Below are 25,788 nucleotides of genomic sequence, written 5' to 3'. Positions count from 1 at the left end.
AGTGTAGTAACCCCTGAGCACTGCTGGGTGTGACCCAAAAACCAAAAAAAAAAAAAAAAAGAGAGAGAGAGAGATAAAAAAATATAATATAAAGGTGTGTGTGTGTGTGTGTGTGTGTGTGTGTGGCAGTTGTTGTTTGCATAAGCACAGAAAAAATAAGGAATAAAGAAAGGAAAAACCTTTGAAAGCCTAAAAAAAATGAGAAACCTTACCCATGAAGTATCCTGGCACAAGACCAACTCCAGGCTCCAGGCATACTAAGTTGTCCAACTCCAAAGTCTTTATCTGTGGTTCCAGAAAAAGCTCTTCACAATCATGGTTGTTGCTCTCAGGATTCTGTAGTTAGAGATCCTGGTTTCTGTACAGAACCTACATCAGGTGATGTGGAAGTATCTTTTGGTTTCATCTCACCATTAGGTGGCAATGTAGAGAACCCTGCCCTTAAAGCAGGTTGTTGCTGTTACCAAGTCATCAGGGTGTCATAAGAATCCACTCTGAAGTAAGTCGATGTCAGAGTAGCAGTAGGGCGTTCCCTGGTAGAAGTCCAATTTCTGATGTTGGTGTGGAAAACCATGATTGTTTTCATAGATGGGATCCAAGGTTCAGGGATGAAAGGTCAACGTCCAATTTTCTGAAGCCTAAACTAAGTAACTATGACAAGTGTTCAAGGTGTAAGGCCCCATTGCAGTAAAAATTTATGTGCTCCTATCTCTATTAGATAAGAACTTATTTGCACATGTAAGATTCCCCACCTCCATTTTGTTGTTGTTGTTTTGGGGTCACACCCAGAGGCACTCAGGGGTTAATCCTAGCTCTGGGCTTGGAAATTTCCCCTGGTAGCCTTGGGGGTATCATATGGGATGCCAGGAATCAAACCCAGGTCCATCCTGGGTCAGCCGTGTGCAAAGCAAATGCCCTACCACTGGGCTATCTCTCCAGCCCCAGATTTCCTCATTTTAATGTGCCTATGCAAAAGGAACAATGCCACAAGGTACTATTGGTGCATATGGGTGCAAAGATAACAAGCCCAACAAGCCCTATAACCTGGTTCTAACATGAACTCAAAACACTAAAGAAACTTACCTACTAGAATTCCCTACAAGACATGTTAAAAAAAATGGGGGAAATTGCTGCTACATAAGAAGATAGACAATTAGGTGCTCTCTTCGGCAGCACATATACTAAAATTGGAACGATACAGAGAAGATTAGCATGGCCCTTGCGCAAGGATGACACGCAAATTCGTGAAGCGTTCCATATTTTAAAAAAAAGAAGATAGACAATTAGGATTATACCTATTTAGTATGGGGAACATTCTGACTTGAACTCCAGCAAGACCACTGACTTAGCAGATGCTCTGAGGGGGGGTTCAATGCCCACCTCCAGGATGCTGTCATGAAAACCACCCACATAGCACATGCATGTTGTCAATCCAGCACCATATCATCTGTGTCTTCCCTCTTGAGATGTGAACTTTTTATGCTTCTATATATTTTTTGTTTTCTTTTGGGCCATACCTGGCAGTGCTCAGGAGACCCTATGGAATATCAGAGATACAACCAGATTCATAGACATCTCACTAGGCTATTGCTCTGGCCCCCATATTTTTTTGGTTTGGAGTGCCCACACCTAGAGGTGCTCAGGGGTTACTCCTGGCCCTTTTGCTCAACAGGATCAGGGGACCCTATGGGATGCTGGCGATAAAACCTGGATCAGCTACATACAAGGCAAGCACCCTCTTCTCTATCACTCTGACCCCTGCTTCCATAGTTTAACTCTGGCTTGTGTACTTGGGTTTTCTCTGCCTTTGTAGAAGTCTCCACTCTGTCTTGAGCACTTGAATGTTTCTCTCTCCTTTCTGGGAACTCCCAAATTAAATCTTTTTTAAAGAAAAACTTCAAACACCCACATGACTGTAGTGATTGGAAAGGGAAGACACTCCAGAATGATTTTTTTCCTCCTCCCACTCACTGCCCAGTGCTTCTGGAAACCTCCTATTAGTGGAGATGTGGTGACAATAGTGTGAAAGTTTGTGGCATAAATTTATGAAGTCTCTGTGCATCATCACCACCAAATGCCTCTCTATGTGCCTATGTCCATAGCCCCTCTATGTCCTATGACACCTCAGGTCCCTTCTTCACCCCCTCCTACCTTCTCTCCTCACTCTGTCTGTTATGAGAAGAAATTAGACTGTAATTTCATTGAATGGAGTGACAGGCTCTCACGCAGGAGAAGGACAAGCCTCAAACATGGAGCGCAAAGAAGCAGAAATCTTGCCCATTTTCATGGCAAAGCCCTGTTTCTTCCTTCAGAAGAAGTGGAGAAGGATCGAGATGAGAGCTGCCCCCTGATGAAGGGTGTTGGACACTGTGACTGAAGCACAATCATGAATAACTTTATTTGGGGAGGGACCTAACTGTATTGTGAATAAGCCTGTAACCATGGTTTTTAAATAAAGTAACTAGAAAATAACTAAGACATATGTGTTAAGTTTTGTGCATATGAATAACTATTTCAAAAAAAAAAATAAGGATTCTCTGGACCTTTTGTCCCAGAAGAGAGCAACCCAGGAATTCTGCATTGTAGCAGTTTCATGCAACCTCTGGCAAGTTTAAACATCTGCCCCAGTGCTTCCCATGTCCCGAGACAGACACAAACACCTCCTGGTCCCTCCAGGGATGTCTCTGGTCCCAAGGCGACTTTGGCTCCCAAAGCTGCCAACTTCCCCTGGCAAAGGGGTCTAGGAGCAGCAGCTCTCTCTGATGCAACGGGTCCCCTGGCGCCTCCCTCCCTCACAGGATTCTCGTGAACTCAGAGCAGTTCATTTAGCCTGGCTCTGGGGAGGCTGCCCGGGAAGACGGAGCAGGAGGACAGAGGAGTCGGTCTCTGGCACTGGCACGGGTTGGCACTGACTGCTGAGAACTCTGAGGGCGGAGGCACGACCCGAAAGGGGACACAAGAGTGAGGAAGATGCCGCCTTGCTGAGGTCATAGTATTTCATTGGCAGGATGATGGTGAGTGTGAATCCACACAGGTGTTTGCAGGAGCGGGGGAGGGAGGGAGAGAGACTCGAGAGAGACAAGAGAGAGAGCAAGAAAGAGAAAGAAGTGGGACTGCCAGTGTCCCTGGAGCCAGGGGCTCTATAGAAAGACCAGTAGAGCCCGTGCATGGTTGAGAGATGGACACAAACGTACTTCTGGATGTGTCCCCCACCAAAAAAATAAAACTTAGGTCAGTCCCAACTTCACTCTCCATGTCCCTGAAGCCCCCTCCCCAATGCATATGATCATTTCAGAGATCTCCCAAGCAGATTCTCTCCCCTCAGCAAATGGTCCGGGGGTGATGGCCGTGTGGTTCAGAGCCCTGCAAAATCCATGTGGATGGAACTATCTGGCCTCTTAGTCTTTAAAATAAAATTAGCCACCCCCGACACTGCTCAGGGCTTCCCCTGACTCGGCACCCAGGACTCTGTTCTGGCGGTGCTCCGGGACCCTATGGGATGCTGGGATCAAAGCAAATGCCCTCCCACTGTGTTCCCACTCTGGTCCCCTCTTTGGGATACTTAAGAGTGGACAAGACAGAGGGAATGTTTCCTAGGACTCAGCTCCCTTTAAGGGGCAGGGAGGGCATCTGGGCGACAGGAGAAACGTGTATAGTGTGTGCTTGGGGACTTGCCATGAGGTCCAGAAGGGCTTCGAGTTGTCTCCAAAGGATCAAGATTAATGAGCAAAACCGTCTCTATACAGAAGCACAGATACAGCGTGATTGTTCTCTTTCTGAGAACATTTATTTTGGGTGCTCATGAAACTCAGCTCATAGAGGAATCTGCAGAGACGAAGCTCATGTCCTCAGTGGCCTCTGCCTCTCACAGGCTCCACGCGAAAGGTGGAAGATCAGAGAAGAATCAAGTAGTTTCTCTGACAGTTTCCTTAATGGGGTACACTTAAAAATGGAAGACAGTTGGGGCTGGAGGATATCACAGTGGGGAGGGCATTTGCCAACCCGGGCTCGATCCCCAGCATCCCAGAGCATCCCCTGAGCTTGCCAGGAGTGATTCCTGAGCACAGAGTCAGGAGTCAGCCCTGAGCACCACCAGATGTGGCCCAAAACCAACCAAACAAACAAACAAACTCAGAGATGGTCACATCCTTGGTGGTGGTCCAAAGCTGCATCTCTGGACTGAACCCCCTAATTCCCAGATCACCCCCCCCTGAGTTGTAACAACCCAAACTGTGTCTCTCTATTGTCAACATCCCTAATGGGAGTCCACAGGCAGAAGAGAGAAGGAACTTGCCTCTGGATGGAGCAGGTATGATCAACTCATCATTAATATATATATATTTTATATGTATATATACAGATATATATATAATATTAGTTTTGGGGCCACATCCAGCAGTTCTCAGGGGTCCCTCCTGGCTCTGCACTCAGGAATCACCCCTGGTAGGCTCAGGGGATGCTATAGGACTCCAGGGATAGGACCCAGGTTGGCCGCATGCCAGGCAAACAGATGCCCTCCTCTGGCCCTCGTGTGACATCATATATTTCCCCCCTCTCTCTACAGCCCAAATCCATCCATGACCCCAGAGCCCCCAGGACCCCACCACACCCAGCCCATGGCAATGGCAATGGCAGAGGAACCTGAAACTCCCTCACCCCCCATCTGCCCCTTGCCAAGACTCCCGCAGCCCCGGCAGGGTGACGACGTGTGTGCCTCTCGGATGGGGCCCTGGAACCAGTCGGCCGACCCTGGCTTCACGCTCACGGGGCTCTTCGGCCACTCGGCGGCCCCCCCACCCCTGCTGGCCCTGGTGGCGACCGTGTTCTCGGCGGGCCTGCTGGGCAACGCCGTCCTCCTGCTCCTCATCCGCGTCGATGCCCGGCTGCACACGGCCATGTACTTCCTGCTGAGCCAGCTGTCCCTGCTGGACATCGGCTTCCCGCTGGTCACCATCCCCAAGATGCTGGCCGTCGTGGCCCGCGGCGATCACTCCATCTCCCGGGCCGGCTGCATGGCGCAGATGTTCTGCCTGATGCTCATGGGCGTCTCCGAGGGCGTCCTGCTGTCCCTCATGTCCTACGACCGCTACGTGGCCGTGTGCCACCCTCTGCACTACGCGCTGCGCATGACGCCCCGGCTGTCCCTGCTCATGGCGGCCGCCTCCTGGGCCTCGGGGCTGCTGGTGGCCTCGGTCCTCACCGCCGTGGCCCTGCACATCCCTTTCGGCGCCGAGCGCGCCGTGCAGCACTTCTTCTGCGAGCTGCCCGCGCTGCTCAGGCTGGCCTGCACCGACGTGGCCCCCTTCGAGCTGGCCCTGTCCGTCTCCGGGGTGGCCATCCTGCTGCTGCCCCTGTCGCTGGTCTTCAGCTCCTACGGCCACGTGCTGGCGGCCGTGGTGCGCATGAGGTCGGCCGAGGCCCGGCACAAGGCCTTCGCCACCTGCTCCTCGCACCTGGCCGTCGTGGGGCTCTTCTACGGCGCCGCTGTGTTCATCTACATGGTCCCCGGCACCTACCACACCCCCCAGCAGGACGACGTGGTGTCGCTCTTCTACAGCCTGGTCACCCCCACGCTCAACCCACTCATCTACAGCCTGAGGAACAGGGAGGTGCGGGCGGCCCTGGCCAAGGTGCTGGGCCGGGCGGCGCTCAGGGCCAAGAGATGATGGCGCACATGGTCCTTCCTTCCTTCCTTCCTTCCTTCCTTCCTTCCTTCCTTCCTTCCTTCCTTCCTTCCTTCCGTCCTTCCTTCCTTCCTTCCTTCCTTCCCTCCTTTCTTCCTTTCACCTTCACATGGTCCTTCCTTCCTTCCTTCCTTCCTTCCTTCCTTTCTTCCCTCCTTTCTTCCTTTCACCTTCACATGGTCCTTCCTTCCTTCCTTCCTTCCTTCCTTTCTTCCTTCCTTCCTTCCTTCCTTCCCTCCTTTCTTCTTCCTTTCTCCTTCACATGGTTCTTCCTTCCTTTCTTCCTTTCTTCCTCCTTCCTTTCTCCTTCCTTTCTCCTTCACATGGTCCTTTCTTCCTTCTTCCTTCCTTCCTCCTTTCTTCCTTCCTTCCTTTCTCCTTCACATGGTCCTTCCTTCCTTCTTCCTTCTTCCTTCCTTCCTTCCTTCTTCCTTCCTTCCTTTCTCCTTCACATGGTCCTTCCTTCCTTCCTCCTTCCTTCCTTCCTTCCTTCCTTCCTTCCTTCCTTCCTTCCTTTCTTCCTTCCTTCCTTCCTTCCTTTCTTCCTTCCTTCCTTCCTTCCTTCCTTCCTTCCTTCCTTCCTTCCTTCCTTCCTTCCTTTCATTTCGAAGTTACACCCAGTGGTGCTCTGGGGTTACTCCTGGTTCTGTAGTCAGGAATCACTCTTGGAATACTCCAAGGACCCAATGGGATGCCAGGGATCAAACCCAGGTTGGCTGTGTGCAAGGTAAATACTCTCCCTGCTGTACTATTGCTCTGGCCCCAGGACGGACCTTTTTAGTCTTTTAAGCAGTGGGAAAATGTCTGTTTCATGCCTACAGCTGTGGTTTGTGGAGCCAGCTTCTGAATATTTTGGACAGTAACTGGGTCTAATGTCCTCCCCTTTTTTTCATATCCCTTTGGTTAATTTTTTTTTCTTTTGGGGCCACACTCAGCAGCACTCAGGGGTTACTCTTGGCTCTGCACTCAGAAGTTACTCCTGGCAGGCTTGGAGGACCCTATAGGATGCCAGGGAGTGAACACAGGTTGGCCACATGCAAGGCAAATGTCCTCCCCTCTGTGCTACTGCTTCTGGCACATGTTGTATGAAGAGAGACGAGTTTGGGATAAAGCCCCTGAAATCCCAATGGGAAGTGGATTTGTATTGGTGACCCCTGGTGATCCCTGGACTGACCTGATGTTGTTTGGTGCTTCTGTGCTGACAGACGAGGGAACTATTACCCCGCTGGCTACTCAGTCCAGACACAAATTCTTTCTTCTGATTTAATCACAACAAACGGAAGATGGTGACAGTTCATGACATCTCATGATTGAAAGTCGGATCGTCTGGGACAGACTGTGAGTCCGGCTTCTCTTCGGGTCTCCAGGGACAGTTCTGCCACCCTGTTCTTGGACTTTGCAGATCTTTGGTTGGTGCATCAGAGCCATATTTTTCTTTAGCAGACAACGGCGGAGCTGATACGAATCCTAATAATTTTGAAATGGCAGGTGCCAATTGACATGCAGAAATATTATACATTGTAGGGGAAAGCTTTGCTCAGTGCCATCTTTTATTTATGCAGTGCATGTTTCTATTTTTATTTTAATGTTTAGTTTTGAGGCCACACCTGGCACAGCTCTGGGGGTTACTCCTGGTGATGCTCAGGGTGTTGGAGATTGACCCTACATCAGCTATATGCAAGGCAAACACCCTCCACTCTGTGCTATCACTTTGGCCCCTGTTTTATTTTTTATAATAATTTTTATTTTGACCAAAGTGAATCCACAAATCTTTCACAGTAATATTTTAGGTCCCTATTTTATTTTTAAAATGCTGATCATACTTATTTTTAAAATGCTGATCATACTTCCATGTTTTAGGGGGAAATGTTACTGACTACGTGCATTACTAAAGTGCCAATATCTCTCTCTCATCCTCCACCTTCACCCTTTCCCTCCACCTCCCTTTGGGGAGCCTTGGTTGAATGGTCAGAATACAAAGTTTTCATTTTGCTTTTGACCACATGTGAGTAAAGAAATTCCACCTTTATTCGTCTCCTACTTGTTTTTCTTAGCATGATCCCCCCACAAGTCTGTCTGTTGTTAAGGTAAAATCTAGGATTATCTTCCCTCATGGCTGAGTAGCCATACCACATCTTTTTATCTTAATGACTTTATTTAAACACTGTGGTTACAAGGTTGTTCATAATGCAGTTGGGCTTTTTATTCACAGTTACAAAGTGGTTCATGGTTGAGTTTCAGTCATATAATGTCCAACCAACATCCTAAACTGGGGCACATTTCCCATTACCAATGTTCCTAGTTTCCCTCCTATCCTATCCTTCCCCCTGCCTGCCTCTGGGGCAGACATTTCCCACCCACCCCCCACCTCTCTCTCTCATTCACTCTCTCTTCTTCCCAAAGCAATAATTGGGATTCATATGTGCCATACTGAATTTTGACCATTTAAATTGTATGTGAAGTGCATTCTCCTTGAGATTCTCAAAACACAATATTTTTCGCCATTGGTTCCAGTAAGGCCCAGTTACTTCTTTCTCCAAGCATTAAGTCTGGGAGTCCCCTCCCCTCCCCTTCCCTGGTCCTTACTAGGTAATTCTGGGGGCATAAAATTGAGATAAAGGAATGAAAACAGTGACCAGGAAATTTTTGAGGGAATAAAAAAAATGAAGCGCTAAAATAAAAAAAAAAGAGTAAGAGGAAAATTTGGCTCCGAAGAAAAGAAAAGGAAAGCCATGAAACAGACACCAATAAAGGCTTAAAGAAATTGTTATTAATGGGACCAGAGCAATAGCACAGCAAGGAAGGAGTTTGCTCTGCACACAACAGATCTAGGTTCGATCCCCAACATCCTAGTGGGTCCCCCAAGCACCGCCAGGAATAATGTCTGAGCTCAGAACCAAGAGAAACCCCTGAGCACTGCCAGGCATGGCCCCCAACCCCCCCCCCCCCAGTTGTTATTGAGTAGAATGTTCCCCAACTGAGGAGACTTTAGCTGTCACATCTCTGCTGGATCTAAGACAACTTTGAGGACCAAGTCCTGCTCTGCCCACAAGTGATGGGGGGCAGTCACCCATGTTCTCCCCAGTACAGGTTTATACTCCACCCTCTTCCATGACCACACAAGGAATATTCTTCATCCCCCTCCAAAGGATGAAGCCTTTACTCCCAGGCCCCCCCCCAAGACATACAAGGGTTCCCCATGTGGGATTTCCTGGAGATAATATGCCCAGAATGGCCCCTCCGCCAATAGGAAGTGCAGGTCTGGGGCTGGAGAGGGCAGGAGGGACTGACCCTGGTGCTATTTTGAGGGGATGTAACACATCTGAAGGGAACAGACTATGGGGCTGTCTATGATTCTGAATGTTCTAAACAGGACAGCGCTGGTCACTTTTTCATCCAACAATGGGCTTTGTTATAGGACCTTCCCTCAACTTAAAAAATATATAAAACAATGGGGCTGGAGTGGTGGCGCAGCGGTAGGGCATTTATCTTGCACAGGGCTGACCCAGGACGGACCGAGGTTTGATCCCCTGGCGTCCCATATGGTCCCCCAAGCCAGGAGCTATTTCTGAGCACAGAGCTAGAAGTAAACCCTGAGCATCACAGGGTGTGGCCCAAAAAACAAAAATTATATATATAATGAGTGTAGGGGCTGGAGTGATAGCACAGAGGGGAGGGTGTTTGCCTTCTATGCAACCAATCCGAGTTTGACTCCCAGCATTCCATAGGGCCCCCAAGCCTGCCAGGAGAGATTCCTAAGTGCAGGAATAACCCCCGAGTACCGCTTGGTGTGGCCCAAAAATAAACAAACAAAATAAGTGAGTATAGGATACCTAGATGCCAGCAAAGGGAAGCAGGGTGCAGACCTGCTCAGAATCCGGCAAGATGGAAATATTGCTCTAACATCCCCCGAGAGGTCCCCCAAAGGCCTGGAATCATCACCCAGATTCTTGGCAGAGGAAGATGCCCTGAGTGAATTGGATCGCCCCACTCTCGGGCGCAGAGGGACAGTATGGGGGACAATTAGCTGGAGTCTTAACAAGGCTCAGGGGACGGAGCCCGAGGAGCAAGGGCGGAGGGTAAATCGGGCACCGCCATGTTCTCGAGATGCACCTGTGAGACCAGACGCTGCTGCTTCTCCAATTCAGCCCTGGACGCTCCCAGGAAGAGCCGTCCCCATCCTCCTGCAGACACCTACACTGGTGAGGGGGGACAGGGAGCCCTTCGGGGAAAGATGAGTACCTAGGTCCAGCTCCTGAGTTGGGAAGGGTCGAGTCAAGAGACACTGTGGTGGATGATTTTCTCCTTGCTTCTCCCTCCTAGAAATGGAGGCAGCTGTGTGTGTGTGTGTGTGTGTGTGTGTGTGTGTGTGTGTGTGTGTGTGTGTGTGAGAGAGAGAGACAGACAGACAGACAGACAGACAGACAATCTTAAAGGCTAATGGAGCAGAATCAGCTGAAAGCCTGCGGCATGTTGCAGACTCCCAAGAAGTAGGTGAGGGGGGTTCGCTCCGAGCTCTTCAGGGTTATCAGCAGCAGAAAAGAGGCAGGTGAGCTCCCTCCAGCAGTGCCTTGTGGAGGGCGACCCAGAGGGGCCGGCCCAGAGCTCAGGCGGAAAGCAGAGAAGGGGCAGATGTGTCCTCCCAGGGGCCAGATAGAATCTGCTAGCGAGTTGGGAGGAGAGTGGTAGGTCAGCTGGACTGTTGGGTGTAGGTGTGAATGCCCCTGCATCTCTTCCTGGGTGACAGTGAGGTCAGCGGGAGCACAACAGGAGGGGGGCACAATGTGTGGGGATTGTAGGTCATCCAAGGCCTGGAGGATAGCACAGTGGGGAAGGCATTGGTCTTGCATGTGGCTGAAAAGTGTTCCATCCCTGACATCCCATAGGATTGCCTGGGTCTGCCAGGAACAATTCCTGAGTGCAGAGACAGAAGTAAGCCATAAACATCACCAGGTGTGCCCTCCCTGCAGAAAAAGAAAGGTGTGACATCCAGAGACATATCTGGACCCTCAACTAGGAAGCAACAGGGTCCCGGGATCATGGCCAGAGCAGAGGCTCACAGCCCAGTCCTATCCTGACAGTCCTGAGGGGAGCTTGTGCAGGTGTGTCTGTGATGTGTGACAAGCAGACAGGGTAGGAGCTTTCAGCACAACACAACACAATACAAGCTTGACTTCTGACCCAAGAAGGAAAACAGGTCAGGGAGGTGACTCAATGACAGGTCACACCTGAGCCCGGCCCCTAATGCCACGTGGTGTCCAAGGACTACTGGGGATTGCCCTGGCCACCCCCCCCCCAAGTGCTACCAGGTTGAGAAGAGCTGAATTTCATGGTCCAACTGATGCTCTGTTTGAGGAAGTAGCCTCTGGACCCCAAGCACCACAATGGGTAGTCCGTAGTTTGGGTTTTTCTTTTTTTCTTTTTCTTTTGTAATTTTTGGGTCACACCCAGTGGTGCTCAGTGTTTAGTCCTGGCTCTGCACTCAGGAATCACTCCTGGAGGTGCTCAGGGACCCCTGTGGGATACCAGGGATTGAACCCAGATCAGCCACATGCAAGGCAAGGACCTTCCAGCTGTGCTATTACTCCAAGCTCAGTCTGCATTTTAAAAACTTTTTCGGTTGTTATTTCATTCTGTTCTGTTTTGAGTGGCACTCAGGAGTTCTTCCTGGCTCAGAAATTATTCTTGGCAGGCTCAGAAGGGACTATAGGATGCCAGATTAAACCCGGGTTGGCTGTATGCAAAGCAAGTTTCCTGGTTGTGCTATTGCTCCAGCCCTGGTTCATTGTTTACATATATATATATATATATATACACACACACACATATATATATGTATATAAAGATGCAAAGTGTCCACATGTACTTCCCAACTCTTTTTCAAGACTGGATCCCATCCAAAGGGCAGGGCGACTAATATACTATTGTGTGCCTATATTATATAAGTATACACAAATTCATGCATCTATGCTAACCTTTCTCTCTGTATATATATAATATATATTATATATGTGTGTGTGTGGCAGGGAGGTGTGTGTATATATGTGTGTATGTATCAATCTGTCAATAGGAATTCTGATTGCTTCTGTGTCTTGGAAAAATACATTTATGGTGCTGCTTGGTGTGATATCTAGCAATGCAGCTTGATACCTTCGTTTTCTTTGGATAAAGACCCAGAAGTATAGAAGTGTCAGTGCTGGTCCTAGGATAGCTCTGTTGACACAGTGTCAGGAAACAAAGACAGACAGGCAGGCAGGCAGGCAGCAGGGTCCTCTTTGTGACTCAGAGAAACCATTTTCACCCCAGGTCAGTGCGCCCCAAGGGAAAAAGAAGCACCAAGATTAGGGGGAGGGGTCTTTTAGGATAGTGTTTTCTTTTTTTTTATTTTTGGGTCACACACAGTGCTCAGGGGTTACTCCTGGCTCTACACTCAGAAATGGCTCCTGGCAGGCTCAGGCGACCACATGGGATGCCGGGATTCGAACCACTGTCCTTCTGCATTCAAGGCAAACACTTTACCTCTATGCTATCTCTCCGGCCCCTAGTGTTTCTTTCTTAAATAAATTACCATGCTGTCTTAGTTCCAAATACATGTTTAATTTACAAATGCTTTTATCTGAATGACTTAATTGGGCTGTTATAATTAGCACAAAATTGTATTTGATGGTAAGATTATACCAGATTACTCTGACTTGGGGGCAAGTTCACATGTGACCCAGCTGTAATCACTATAAATCTCAATGGCCTCTCTTCTCCTCAGTATGAAGGGGCACTGGTCATGGTAGCTAATAGGAACATTAAAATATTACCTGAGGACTAGAGAGACAGTACAGCACAGAGGGCATTTGTCTTGCAGGCACAAACTCGGGTTTGATCACCAGCATCCTATATGGTTCTTCCAAGTGTACTAGAAGTTAATTCCTGAACACAGAGTCAGGAGTAACCCCCAAGAATAGCTAGGTGTGGCTCCCCCACCAAAAAGAAGGAAGGAAGGAAGGAAGGAAGGAAGGAAGGAAGGAAGGAAGGAAGGAAGGAAGGAAGGAAGGAAGGAAGGAAGGAAGGAAGGAAGGAAGGAAGGAAGGAAGGAAGGAAGGAAGGAAGGAACCTAAGCTTCACTCACTATTCTCCTGATTTCTTTCGATATTTTGTTTTTAGTTTGTTTTGTTGTTTTGTTTTGGGGCCACGCCCAGAAGCCCTCAGTTACTCCTGGCAGTCTCAGGGGACCATATGAGATGCTGGGGAATGAACCCAAGTCCATCTCATGTCGACTGCGTGCAAGGCAAATACCCTGATGCTGTGCTATCGCTCCAATCCCCCTTTTTTCTTTCAATGTTTTAGGATAAAATTAAATTTAGAGAAGCCTGAGCAATAATAGAGTGACTAGGCCTTGCATGTGGTCAACCCTGGTTCGATCTCTGGCATCCCATATGGTCACCCAATCCCATCAGAAGTGATCCTTGATGACCAGGGAAATAGCATAGAGAGGCATTTGCCTTGCATGCAACTGACCTGGCTTTGATATCTGGCATTCCATATGGTCCCCCATATGGAGTACAGTCAGTAATTGCTGAGTGCAGAGACAGAAATAGCCTTTGAGCATGGTCAGGTGTGGCTCAAAAAATTAAATTTAGGGGCTGGAGCAATAGCACAGCAGGACGGTGTTCATCTTGCATGCAGACAAGCCAGGCTCAATCCCCAGCGTCCCATATGGTCCCCACGCCTACCAAAAGTGATTCCTGAGCACCACTGAGTGTGGCCCCAAGTCAAAATTAAGAAAGAAAGAAAGAAAGAAAGAAAGAAAGAAAGAAAGAAAGAAAGAAAGAAAGAAAGAAAGAAAGAAAGAAAGAAGAAAGAAAGAAAGAAAGAAAGAAAGAAAGAAAGAAAGAAAGAAAGAAAGAAAGAAAGAAAGAAAGAAAGAAAGAAAGAAAGAAAGAAAGAAAGAAAGAAAGAAAGAAGAAAGCAACAGTGTTTTAAATAGTTAGACCAACCCAGTATTTGGGCAATCTGGTAGAGCACAGATCACTTCAGAGATCCATCTCTGACAGAGTCAGACAATTGCCATGTGCGTGAAAAGTCACACTCGGGGCATGACTCACGACAATAGCATAAGCCAACTCAACACATACATCATCACTTACATGGTCACTCTAATTGTTAGCAGAAGGTACCATCAGGGTGTTGGTAAGACTGGACTCACCTGCGGACAATAACTCAGGTGCCTACTGGTGAGGCAGTTTTGGCTTTGGTTCCACCTTGGGCAATCCCAGGTGCTTTGGATAATGCAGGAAATGACATGTTGAGGTGCTTTGGCATCTGGCTGGATTCTAACAAGATCCAGTGAGATGATACTATGAGACTGAATAGAATTAGGGAGTGAGGGTTCAGACCGGAAGTTTCCCACTCTGGGAACCCCAGGGAAGTGACGCTTGCAGGATTGCAAAGAGAATGAGTCATTCATCGTTCATCACTCAGAGGATGCAGCCAGGCGTTGCCACAGCCCATCTCTGGGTACTGGCCCAAGGACACACTTGAAGGTCATCTCCCTGCCTTGCTACACTCCCATTTCCAGGTTGGGCTTCTCCTCTGTTCGGGTGATACACCCAGAGAGGGGGACATACATATACAGGTAACTTAGGTACAAAGCATTAGGTTTGCTTAATGTTGACTAACGACAGGACTGCAGTAACAGGCATGGACAGATTTCCCCATGTCATGCCGCCTTTCTCCTGGATCCAGGTTGGCCATGAAAGGGGAAAACCTCACTGAGGTCTCTGAGTTCATCCTCTTGGGGCTCACCGAGGACCCCAGAGAGGAACAGCTGCTGTTCCTCCTCTTCCTGAGCATGTACCTGGTCACGGGGCTGGGGAACCTGCTCATCATCCTGGCCATCGTCACCGACGCCCGGCTCCACACCCCCATGTACTTCTTTCTGGCCAACCTGGCCTTCGTGGACATCTGCTGCACCACCACCACCGTCCCCAAGATGCTGGTGAACCACGTCACGGGCCGCAGGGGGATCCCGTACGCTGGTTGCCTGACCCAGACCTTCTTCTTCATCCTGTTTGTTGGTCTTGACAGCATCCTACTGGGTGTCATGGCCTATGACCGCTACGAGGCCATCTGCCACCCCCTGCACTACACCACATCCGTGACTCCACAGCTCTGCAGCCTCCTCATGGTTGCATCCTGGAGCACAGCTTTGGGGAATGCCCTGACCAATGCCATAGCACTGACCCGTCTCTCCTTCTGCACCCACAGAGAAGTCCCAAATTTCTTCTGTGACCTCAATGCTTTGCTCAAACTGACCTGCTCTGACCCCTTCCTCAACTATGCCCTGCTGAACACCGTGGGTGCCATTCCTCTGTTTTTCCCCTTCGTGGGCATCCTGGTCTCCTACACGCTCATCTTCGCAGCTGTGCTGAGGATCCCGTCCAGGACAGGCAAGCAGAAGGCATTTTCCACTTGTGGCTCCCACCTCTCCGTTGTGTCCCTGTTCTATGGGACCCTCATTGGGGTGTATTTCAGCCCCACATCCTCCCACACGGCCCAGAAAGACACGGTTGGGGCAGTGATGTACACCGCAGTCACTCCAATGATGAACCCCTTCATCTATAGTATTCGAAACAAGGATATGAAGGCAGCCCTGAGAGCCCTGTTCAGCAGGAAACTGGCTTTTACTTAGTGAACTTGCAATTATTTAAAATTATTTTAAAGATAGATATTCACTCTAAGTATCTCAACATGAACTGATCTTAGAAATGTATCAAGTAAAATTAATTTATATCCATGTCATTTACTTATTAATCTGTTCTCCAATGTAACCCTTTCCCCAACTTCCTGTCTCCCAAACCTCTTCTTTTGGTATGTAAAAGCCCAACTGGATTACCAGGGTGGGGTTCTGAATAATAAAGAAAAAGTGCTGGGCTAGAGAGAGAGAAAGCACAGGGCATAGGCAGCACAGGACAGTGAGAGTACAGGACAGATGGAAAAAGCACATGGCATAGAAAGGCCGTGAGAAATAAAGCGAGTTGGCTCCAATGAATCTTCCTGACTGCTGTTGTATTATTTCTCCACTGCTACCCTGATTCATCAGGCTCATTCACCTGAGGAGTTAAAAAATAGTGCCAAGGAGGTCTCACCCAAATCATGAAATATTTTAATTTTTTATTTTTATTCTACACTTCAACACTGTTTCTGGAGTTTCTAACACCAGGCACACTCATTTCCAGGACTGTGAGATAGAAGAAAGAGAGAGAGCAGCAAAGAACAAACAAAATTCTAAATTGAGGCCCCAATGCCACTGATTGACAGAAAGATCCTTGTCCTGGTAACATGAACTGGGTTCAGGTCACACCAAAAGGGCCCATTCTGCTCCAACAGAGGCTAAAAAGCAGAGTTTCAGAATCATGAATTTTCAGAGGTTTCTACTTTTCTTTAGAAGTAATGAATCTGAAGCACTGTAGTTCAAGTTGTTTCTGGTGTCAGATTGTTTCTAGCAGTTTAGTTGTTTTTAGGGTCTAGTTGTTTCTAGTAGTTCTTGTTATTTCTAGAATGTTCCAGCTCTAAGGCTCATATCTAAATTCTTTTCCACTCAGAATCCTTGAGTCTTTATAATTCATAATCTTTGTATCCTTGAACTTTCTGCATTTTCCTCATTTTTAGTTGACAACCATTGGAACTAGCCTTCTGCATATCTAAGTGCCTTTCAGCCCATCTGTTCTAACCAAAAACACAGTCCCCTTGCTGAGACCATGAAAATGGACCCCTGATCTCTGGGGAGAGTTAATAGAGATGAAGTCAGGAAGTCTTAGCTTTGTAGGTAAGAACCAACTGCCAGGGGTCCTCACTGGACTTCAGAGGGTCCTGGGGGGGTCACAAGACCATTGAGTTTTCACATTCCACAGCAGAGTGGTGAAAATTCCTAGTGGAAAGTGAGAACGTCCCTAACACATCACTCCAGCAGTTCCTCTCAAACTTCAGCACAGGGTAGAGTCTACCCGGTAGACACTCAGAGTGTGGAATAGAACATATCTCTGATAGTTTAAAGGAGCTCAGCCACCTGTTTCATAGAGAATCAAAGCCCAAGAACAGACAAAATCAGATGAAGGCAAATGGTTGATGTCTGAAGATCAGCCTAGCTCACCAGACAGTGGACATGAGACAGGAGAGACTAATTATAAGCAATGGAAGGGGAGGGATGGGGGGCCTGGGCCCATTTTGTTGGTGGTGAAGGTGTGATATCTTTGTACATCAAAATCATGAATGATGACATTATTATAAAACTATGATACCTACATTGTAATTAAAAATATAAAGTGATAAATATTAAACAAAAAATAAATAAAAGGCATAGGAGTACATATTTATTGCATCATGAAATTCTGCTGCTTTTGGGGGTGTCTGTGCATACTTTAGGAGTAAATCAGGAGCATTATACAATGGGAAATCTTGCAATTATATCTCCATATAAAGTAAAATATCAGAACATTAATATTGTTAATAATTTTCTCTTGCCCCTTTCTGTTACCACGTTTCTGTGGCATCTATCCATTGAGTAGAAGAGTGTCTGAAATAAGAGGAACAAGGAGACAAAGGTATTAATCTAAGGAGAAAATTAATCCAAACTTTCTAAGGCCTAGACTAATTTCCAAATCCAATGAACCTTCTCCTGTAGGCGACTTTAAGGCAATAGTGATCACACTTTGTTTTTGTTTTTGTTTTTGGACCACACATGGTGACAGTAACCCTGAGCTAGTAACCCTAACCCTAACCCCTAACCCTAGCTCAGGGGTTACTCTCATGCGCTCAGAAATTGCTCCTGGTTTGGGGGACCATATGAGACGCCAGGGGATCAAACCGCGGTCTGTCCTAAACTAGCTCTTGCAAGGCAGATGCCTTACCTCTAGCACCACCGCTCCGGCTCCGATTGTGATAACACTTTGATACCCTGATGGTTAGTAAATTCTGTGAGACCAATGAGGAATTATATGATTCATATGTTTTCAGGTCATTTATTTTCTTTTGGAAAGTATGGCATATATGCCCTGTATCACCTATGCATTTTTCAAGTAAAACTACATTATCAACAGTGAGGGGAAAATACAAAGTAGTATAAGGAAAGAGACTCTTACAGCTCCTGGTCAGCCATAAGCAGGTCTGGCCCTTGTAACTGCCACTGGAGGGCAATTGGCCCGGAAGTATATGAAGCAGTGGCTAAAGTGCTGGGGACAGCCACCTTCGCTGGGTTGCTACTACTGGATGGTCACTGCCAAATTTCCCGAGAAATGTTTTCTGGACTCCCTGCTCTGTTGCCTTTTGCTGCCTCTCTTTCTGTTGCCCTTTCTCTGGTCCTTTCCCTGACTGACTCCTTTTCCTGGTCCTAACATAGCCCCCCTCTCTCCCTCTCTCAGCCTAGGGGGTTGGCTATAAGGCCCTGGCCTCCCTACTTTGCCTCTACCTCAATTGAACCCCATTTCCAGCCCTCTTTAGGGGTGTTGATTGGTCCTAACAAGTGAAATAGACAGGGAAGGTCAGGTGCAGACAGAGGGATGCTGCACTGTGGGGGGATTGGAGAAATAAGGTCCTTATTGCAGTTCATGCAGACAGCACTGACCCTGGACCTGCCTTCACATGAAAGCGGACTTCCCTCGCAGAACTGTGAGGGCAGTGGTGCAACAGGAGGCAGGGAGCCTGACTGAGACCAAAGGGGCAAAATGACTACACAGATGAGGGTGAAGCAACAGTATGACAGTCCCAAGTGTTCCCTGGAAAACACGGTGAGTTTGAGGCGATGAAAGTTGCATCACTTTCGAGATGTTAAAAGACACTCAAAGGAACAGAATGCACAGCAGGGACGAGAATCAGGAATCCATAGCTCTAACCATGCTGGGAGTCCCTGCAAGAACCAGGGTTCCTGAGCAACAGGAGACGACAGGGCCAGCCCCATGCACGCGTCTCCCCCAGCCCAGGGCCAGGCACAGAGGGACGGGTGTGGAGGGACAATTAGCAGGAGCCCTAACAAGGCTCAAGGGATTTAGCCAAGGGATGAGGGTAGAGGGTGAGTCAGGCACTGTCAGTTCCTGTGGGAACAAATGCTGCTGCCTCCATGTCCTGATCTTCCAGGAAGACTTTCCTCTTCTCAGCCATCCATCTGCACAATTAAGAGGAATATATACAGGAGAGAGGTTGCCAGGAGACCAGCCTAAGCACAGAGAAAGGGAGTTAGCATCAGGATTTGTAGGTTTTGACTATGCCTCTGGGGTCATTGGTCACTAGTCTGAATGGCCACTAAATGGTAACTCAATGGTCTGAATTAGATCAACCAGATAAAACAGGAAGCACTGATGTGTGTGGACGTCCTATGAGAAGGCCCATCTCTTGGGTCTTGCATGGCTGAATTGAAGTGTTTGGAATAAGACCCACAAGGACACAAGCCTTCTCCATTGGCTCCCAGGCCCCCTCCCTCCTGTGAATGGATGCATTGGGGCTCATCTTAGAGGGATAAGAGAAGCAGGTAAGAGTCACTGGCTCTAAGGTAAATACAGTATTTCAAAGGTGATTTCCTTGTGCTAGTGTCCATGGGGAGGTGAACCCAAACCTCAAGCACTAGGACTTGAAAAAGCAGAAATGAAGCAAATTTGGTAGCTATTATGGAAGAGGGGTAAATGGGATGTGGGAGAAGAGGAAGGTCAGGGAGGAGACAGGAATACCATTAGCTGTAAAACTGCATCATTCTGGGAAGAGGAAGGAATTGTGGAGAAAGTGCTCAGTGAGTTGACAGAGGGATATCAGTTGAGGCACATGTGTATGTGTGTTGAATTGGCGCCTGTGGGTGAGAACAGGTGTCTAGAAGAGCGCTGGAGGGGCTTCTGGAGGAGGCTGCCTCTGCATGGGGCCTGAGTAGCAGACTGTCCAACACTTATCATCAATACATGTGACAGTCTCCCTCCCTCTTTCTCTATCCATCTATATTCCTTCTTCTCTTTCTCTCTATCTTTGACCCCACTCAGCCTTCCAAGTTTTACAGATGAATCCTGAGGTATGGATTTTATAGCCATATAAATCCTCAGAAAAGAAGAGATAATATTTTAGTCTAGGACATGCTCGTGTTCTTATCTGAATTATGAGGCAAATATCTTTGTACCACCTCCTTGGACCATCTCAATTTGCCTGCTTCCCTCCTCTTCCTCACACTCTTTCTTTTCCCCTCCCTCTCTTTGTCAACTCTGTCAACATGCTCCCCCTTCATTACCTTCATTCTGCTCCCTTCATCCCTACTTCTAAGTGCTGCGCATTGCTGGGGAATGGAAATACCTGAAGTACAAATGCGTCTAACTTTAAATGACCCTTGGCAAGGCCAAGTGTGGAGCAGCCAGATGAGGTGCAGGATTAACTAGAATGAGGAGATGAACAAGAAGGATGCTGGAATGTGGGGGAGATTCCAGGGAGCCTCAGGTACATCTGAGGTGGCTATTGGAGAGTGCACAGTGTGTGTCAATGATGGAATTGATAACACATAACAAAGATCCTATTTTAGGATGGACTGAGTGAAGGAAATGAATGATTCAGAATGAATGATAAATTCATGACAGAGTTGAGTTGATCATGAATGAATGACCGGAGTCAGCACCAGGGACAGAGCCCTCATGTCCGTTTTCATTGATCCAGGATGGTCATGGACAAGGAAAACCTCACCCAGATCTCCGAGTTCCTCCTCTTGGGGCTCTCAGAGGACCCCCGGGAGCAGCAGTTACTCTTCATCCTCTTCCTAAGCATGTACCTGGTCACGGGGCTGGGGAACTTGCTCATCATCCTTGCCATCATCACCGACACCAGGCTCCACACCCCCATGTACTTCTTCCTGGCCAACCTGGCCTTCGTGGACATCTGCTTCACCAGCAACACCGTCCCCAAGACTCTAGTGAATCACATTACAGGACATAGGAGTATCCCATATGCCGGCTGCCTGACCCAGACCTTCTTCTTCATACTTTTTGCTAGTCTTGACAGCATCCTGCTGGTTGCCATGGCCTATGCCCGCTACGAGGCCATCTGCCACCCTCTGCACTATGCCACATCCATGACTCCACAGCTCTGCAGCCTCCTGGTGGGGATGTCCTGGATAGTAGCTTTGGGAAACGCTCTGACCCACACGGTTTCACTGACCCGTCTCTCCTTCTGCACCCACAGAGAGGTCCCAAATTTCTTCTGTGACCTCAATGCTTTGATCAACCTGGCCTGCTCTGATGCCTTCCTCAACTATGCCCTGCTGAACACTGTGGGTGCCATTCCTCTGTTTTTCCCCTTTGTGGGCATCCTGGTCTCCTACATGCTCATCTTTGCAGCTGTGCTGAGGATCCCATCCCGAACAGGCAAGCAGAAGGCATTTTCCACTTGTGGCTCCCACCTCTCCGTGGTGTCCCTCTTCTACGGGACCCTCATTGGAGTGTATTTCAGCCCTACATCCTCACACACAGCCCTAAAGGACACAGTGGCTGCGGTGATGTACACGGTGGTGACCCCCATGATGAACCCCTTCATCTACAGTATTCGGAATAAGGATATGAAGGCAGCTCTGAGAGCCCTGTTTAGCAGGAGACTGGCTTTTACTCAGTGAATCTGCAGAACACTATCCAATTATTTTAAAAAATAAATTTTTTAATTTATTAATTATTAATTATTATTAATTATTATTAATCCCCATACTGCATGATCATAGAAATGTACTACATTAAACTGTTTTTTAACTATTTAATAAAAATGCATCACATGGTTGACTCAGTTGACTATAACCATTGTTTCCAGATAAGTGAAAGCAAAATTATTGAAAAAATTTAAAAGGAAGAGAAAATTATTCAAAAAATAAAGAAGTAAAAGTACAGTAGCAAGTACATTTGTGAAAATTATTGTAACTCCAATAATGTCAGTTATACAGTGGTAGAAAATTTAGTAAGCTCTTGTTATTTATCCATTCTGTCAATGATGTGTTCCTATAGAGAAGACAGCATCGAACAAATAAGTTGTTTAGAAAGTCAAAGCACTATTACTGATATAGTGATTTTTAGGAGCATATACTCAGTTGACATATCTCTTAGAAGAAGTAAGATACATGAGGACGATGCCTGTACTTGCTCCAAAAAGCCCTGGTAATATCAGACCCAAATCCAGCATGCCTGGAATTTGGTCAGATTGGTGTCTCCAGAGGGAATCATAATGGGTCAGTGATGAGGTAGTTCATTGGGGAAATGGTTCTTGGCTTCAGCTGGGCAGTGGCTTGGCTTACTCTCACCTCCCATGATGGCCATATTTCTGCTGCTTGAGCTGGTGTACCCCTGATTTTTCGTGGCTTGGTTTATGTCTCATTCGAGAAGGGTGAGTCCATTGGGGCTGACCTAGTTTGAATATGGTGACTGCCTAAGTGGAATTGTTTTACATTCATGTATTTCCTTATTGCTCTACTCTCCTGACTGTTCTCTGTAGCATTTATGGCACCAGGAACACACATTTCCATGGCTGTGTGTGTTAAAGAGAGAGCAGCAGCAGCAGCAGCAGCAGCAGCAAAGAACACACAAAATCCCTGAGCCAAGGCACCATTGCTGCTAATTGAAAAAGATTGGAGAACAGGAAGATACTTATCCTGGTAATATGAACTGGGTTCAAATCACACTGAAGTAGTCCATTTCTGCTACAACAAAAACCTAAAGGCTGAGTTTCAAAGTCAGATTTTTTTTTTTAGAAGTTTCTCTTTTTCTTTAGAAATAGTGCACCTGGAGACCGGAGAGATAGCATGGAGGTAAGGCGTTTGCCTTTCATGCAGAAGGTCATTGATTCGAATCCCGGCATCCCATATAGTCCCCCGAGCCTGCCAGGAGCCATTTCTGGGCATGGAGCCAGGAGTAACCCTTAGCGCTGCTGGGTGTGACCCAAACACCAAAAAAAAAAAAGAAAGAAAGAAAAGAAAAGAAAAGAAAAGGAAAGAAAAGAAAAGAAAAGAAAGAAGAAAGAAGAAAAGAAGAAAGAGAAAAAAAGAAAAAGAAAGAAAGAAAGAAAAGAAAGAAAAGAAAGAAAGAATGAAAGAAAGAAGAAAGAAAGAAAGAAAGAGAAAGAAAGAAAGAAAGAAAAGAAAGAAAAGAAAGAAAAGAAAGAAAGAAAGAAAGAAAGAAAGAAAGAAAGAAAGAAAGAAAGAAGAAAGAGAAAGAAAGAAAGAAAGAAAGAAAGAAGAAAGAAAGAAAGAAAGAAAGAAAGAAAGAAAGAAAGAAAGAAAGAAAGAAAGAAAGAAAGAAAGAAAGAAAGAAAGAATGAAAGAAAAAGAAAGAAAGAAAGAAAGAAAGAAAGAAAGAAAGAAAGAAAGAAAGAAAGAAAGAAAGAAAGAAAGAAAGAAAGAAAGAAAGAAAGAAAGAAAGAAAGAAGAAAAGAAATAGTGCGCCTGAAACACTGTAGTTCAATCTATTCCTAATTTCTTGTTGTTTCTAGCAGTTCTAGTTATTTCTAGTGTGTTCCATCTTTAAGACCCAAGTTCTCTTCCACTCATAATCCTTGTGTCTATTGAATTCCAAATCTTTGCTTCTTTGAATTGTCTGCATCTTTCTCATTTTCAGATTGGAAATTGGAACTAGGAAATAGAATAAAATTTCCAAATGTCATTGGAAATAGACTCCTGAGTTGTACAAATGTCCTTACAACATGTCTAAATGTCTTTCAGCCATTGTTATTATAAAAAAAACACACAAAATTGAAGCTTCTCTCTCTGTAGGAATATGGGCCAGACAGGAGTGTGGGGGTCTCTTGGTGAGACCGTGAGAGTGGACCCATGATCTCCCCATGTAAGAGATGTTAGTAGAGATGAAGACCTTTTTTTTTTTGTTTTTTGTTTTTGGGCCACACCCTGTGACGCTCAGGGGTTACTCCTGGCTATGCGCTCAGAAGTTGCTCCTGACTTCTTGGGGGACCATATGGGACGCTGGGGGATCGAACCGCGGTCCGTCCTAGGCTAGCGCAGGCAAGTCAGGCACCTTACCTCCAGCGCCACCGCCTGGCCCGAGATGAAGACCTTTAAAGCTAAGAACTAAGAACCAGGGGTTCTCAATGGACCCAGATGGTCCGGGAGGCTCAGAGGACCATTGAGTTTTCACATTCCACAGCAGAGTTGTGAGAATTTCTAGTGGAAAGTCAGAACTTTTCTAGCCCATCGCCACAGTAGTTCCTCTCCTGTGTCTGCCGGGGAGACATTCTGACTATGGAATAGAGCATATCACCAGTAGCCTAGAGGACCTCAGCCACCTTTTATTATACAAAAGCAAAGCCTAAGAATAAACAAGATCAAATAAAGGCAAATGGTTGACATCTGAAGACCAGCCTGAGATCACCAGGCAGTGTGGATGTGGAGCAGGAGAGATGGACCAGAAGGAATGTAAGGGAAGAGATGGAGACCTGGGCATATTTTGGTGTGGTAACTTTGTTCATCAAAATCATGAATGATGCATTATTGTAAAGCCATGCTACCAAAATTGTACCTAAAAATGTAAATGGTAAGTGTTAAACAAAAAATAGATTTAAGGCATAGAAATACACACTTATTATATCATAAAATTCTGTGGCATTTTGGAAGTGTCTATGCCTACTGCAGGGGTGAACGAGAAATATAACACAATGGGAAATCTTTCACATTATATCTTCATATAAAGTAAAATATCAGAACACGAATTTTGTTGACTTTTGTCTCTTGCCCCCATCTGTTAACACATTTCTGTGGCATCAGTCTATTGAGTTGAAGAATGTTAGAGAAAAAGAATCACAGAGACAAAGTCCTTATCTAAGGAAAAAATCAAACCAAGGGTCGAAATGATTGCACACATCCAACCTGGGTTCGATCCTTGGCATCCCATATGGTCCCCTGAAAACTACCAGGAATGACTCCTGAACACAGAGTCAGGAGTAATGCTTGAGCATTGCTGGTTGTGAATTAAAAAAACAAACAAACAAAAAATAATCAAACCAAACTTTCTAAGGACTTGTTTCCCAAAGGCAATAGCTATCACATTTGTTGGGGTTTTTGTTTGTTTGGTTTTTTGCAATCACATTTCGATGTCCTTTGTTTAGTAAATTCTCTGAGCCCAAATATGAATTATACAATTCATGTGTTTTCAGGAATTATTTTATTTTGGAAAATATGACATATATGCCCTATAATACTGATGCATTTTTTTCAAGTAAAAATGTTTTTGTTTTTGTTTTGGTTTTGGTTTTGGTTTTGGTTTTTGGGCCACACCCGGTGATGCTCAGGGGTTACTCCTGGCTATGCGCTCAGAAGTCGCTCCTGGCTTGGGGGACCATATGGGACACTGGGGGATCGAACCTCGGTCCATCCAAGGCTAGCGCAGGCAAAGCAGGCACCTTACCTCTAGCGCCACCGCCCGGCCCCAAGTAAAAATGTTTATCAACAGTCAGGGGGGAGGTAGATTAGAGAACCGGAGAGATAGCACAGCAGCAGAGTGTTTGCCTTGCACGTGCTGACTCAGCATCCCATATGGTCCCCGAGCCTACCAGGAGCGATTTCTGAGCACAGAGCCAGGAGTAAGCCCTGAGCACTGCCCGGTGTGGCCCAAAAACTATATATGAATATATCAGAGATGGAAGTCCGGGTGCAAAGAAAGAGGGATGTTGTACTCTATGGGTTGGGGGGAGCAAGCCCTTCTGCATGGGGCTTCACTGACAACACAGAGCCTGGATCTGGCTTCACACGAAGATGGACTTCCCTCTCATGACTTTAGAGGGCGCTGGTGCATCGGAGTTGGAGAGATTGAAATCAAGAGGACATCATGATGACACAGAATGGAGAGCAACAGTGGGACTGTCCTGAGTGTTCTATGGAATACATGACGAATTTGAGGTGATGTGAGTCGTATCACCTTCAAGATGTCAGAAGACACTCAGAGAAACACAGTGCCTAGCAGGGACGAGTCTCAAGGATCTGTAGGTCCAGCCATGCTGGAAGTCCCGGTGAGAACCAAGACTCCATCTGCAAGGGTTCCTGAGTGGAAGGTTCCTGTCCCCCAATGCCCTATGTTAATCACATCTGGATTACAGGCTGCCCCCACCCTAGTGG

The 25,788-nt window shown here is 46.8% G+C and overlaps 3 protein-coding genes and 1 non-coding gene across 4 annotated transcripts; all 4 read left to right on the top strand.

Annotated features, from left to right (window-relative positions):
* Positions 1-1,157: 1,157 nt before the first annotated feature.
* LOC126031568 (U6 spliceosomal RNA) lies at positions 1,158-1,264 on the top strand. The gene has a single exon (XR_007503401.1). It is a non-coding gene; the product is annotated as a U6 spliceosomal RNA (small nuclear RNA).
* Positions 1,265-4,628: 3,364 nt separating this feature from the next.
* On the top strand, positions 4,629-5,666 carry LOC126030231 (olfactory receptor 2Z1). Its single transcript, XM_049788402.1, has one exon. The coding sequence runs from the start codon at positions 4,629-4,631 to the stop codon at positions 5,664-5,666; it is 1,038 nt and encodes a 345-aa protein (XP_049644359.1).
* An 8,761-nt stretch (positions 5,667-14,427) lies between these two features.
* LOC126030230 (olfactory receptor 1361-like) lies at positions 14,428-15,366 on the top strand. The gene has a single exon (XM_049788401.1). The coding sequence runs from the start codon at positions 14,428-14,430 to the stop codon at positions 15,364-15,366; it is 939 nt and encodes a 312-aa protein (XP_049644358.1).
* A 4,992-nt stretch (positions 15,367-20,358) lies between these two features.
* LOC126029447 (olfactory receptor 1361-like) lies at positions 20,359-21,300 on the top strand. The gene has a single exon (XM_049787722.1). The coding sequence runs from the start codon at positions 20,359-20,361 to the stop codon at positions 21,298-21,300; it is 942 nt and encodes a 313-aa protein (XP_049643679.1).
* The last annotated feature ends 4,488 nt before the right edge of the window (positions 21,301-25,788 follow it).

This window comes from Suncus etruscus, chromosome 15 (assembly GCF_024139225.1).
Source record: "Suncus etruscus isolate mSunEtr1 chromosome 15, mSunEtr1.pri.cur, whole genome shotgun sequence".
Classification (NCBI taxonomy): domain Eukaryota; kingdom Metazoa; phylum Chordata; class Mammalia; order Eulipotyphla; family Soricidae; genus Suncus; species Suncus etruscus.
Note: the sequence above shows the minus strand (reverse complement) of the source record. Positions and strands in the feature narration are given on the sequence as shown.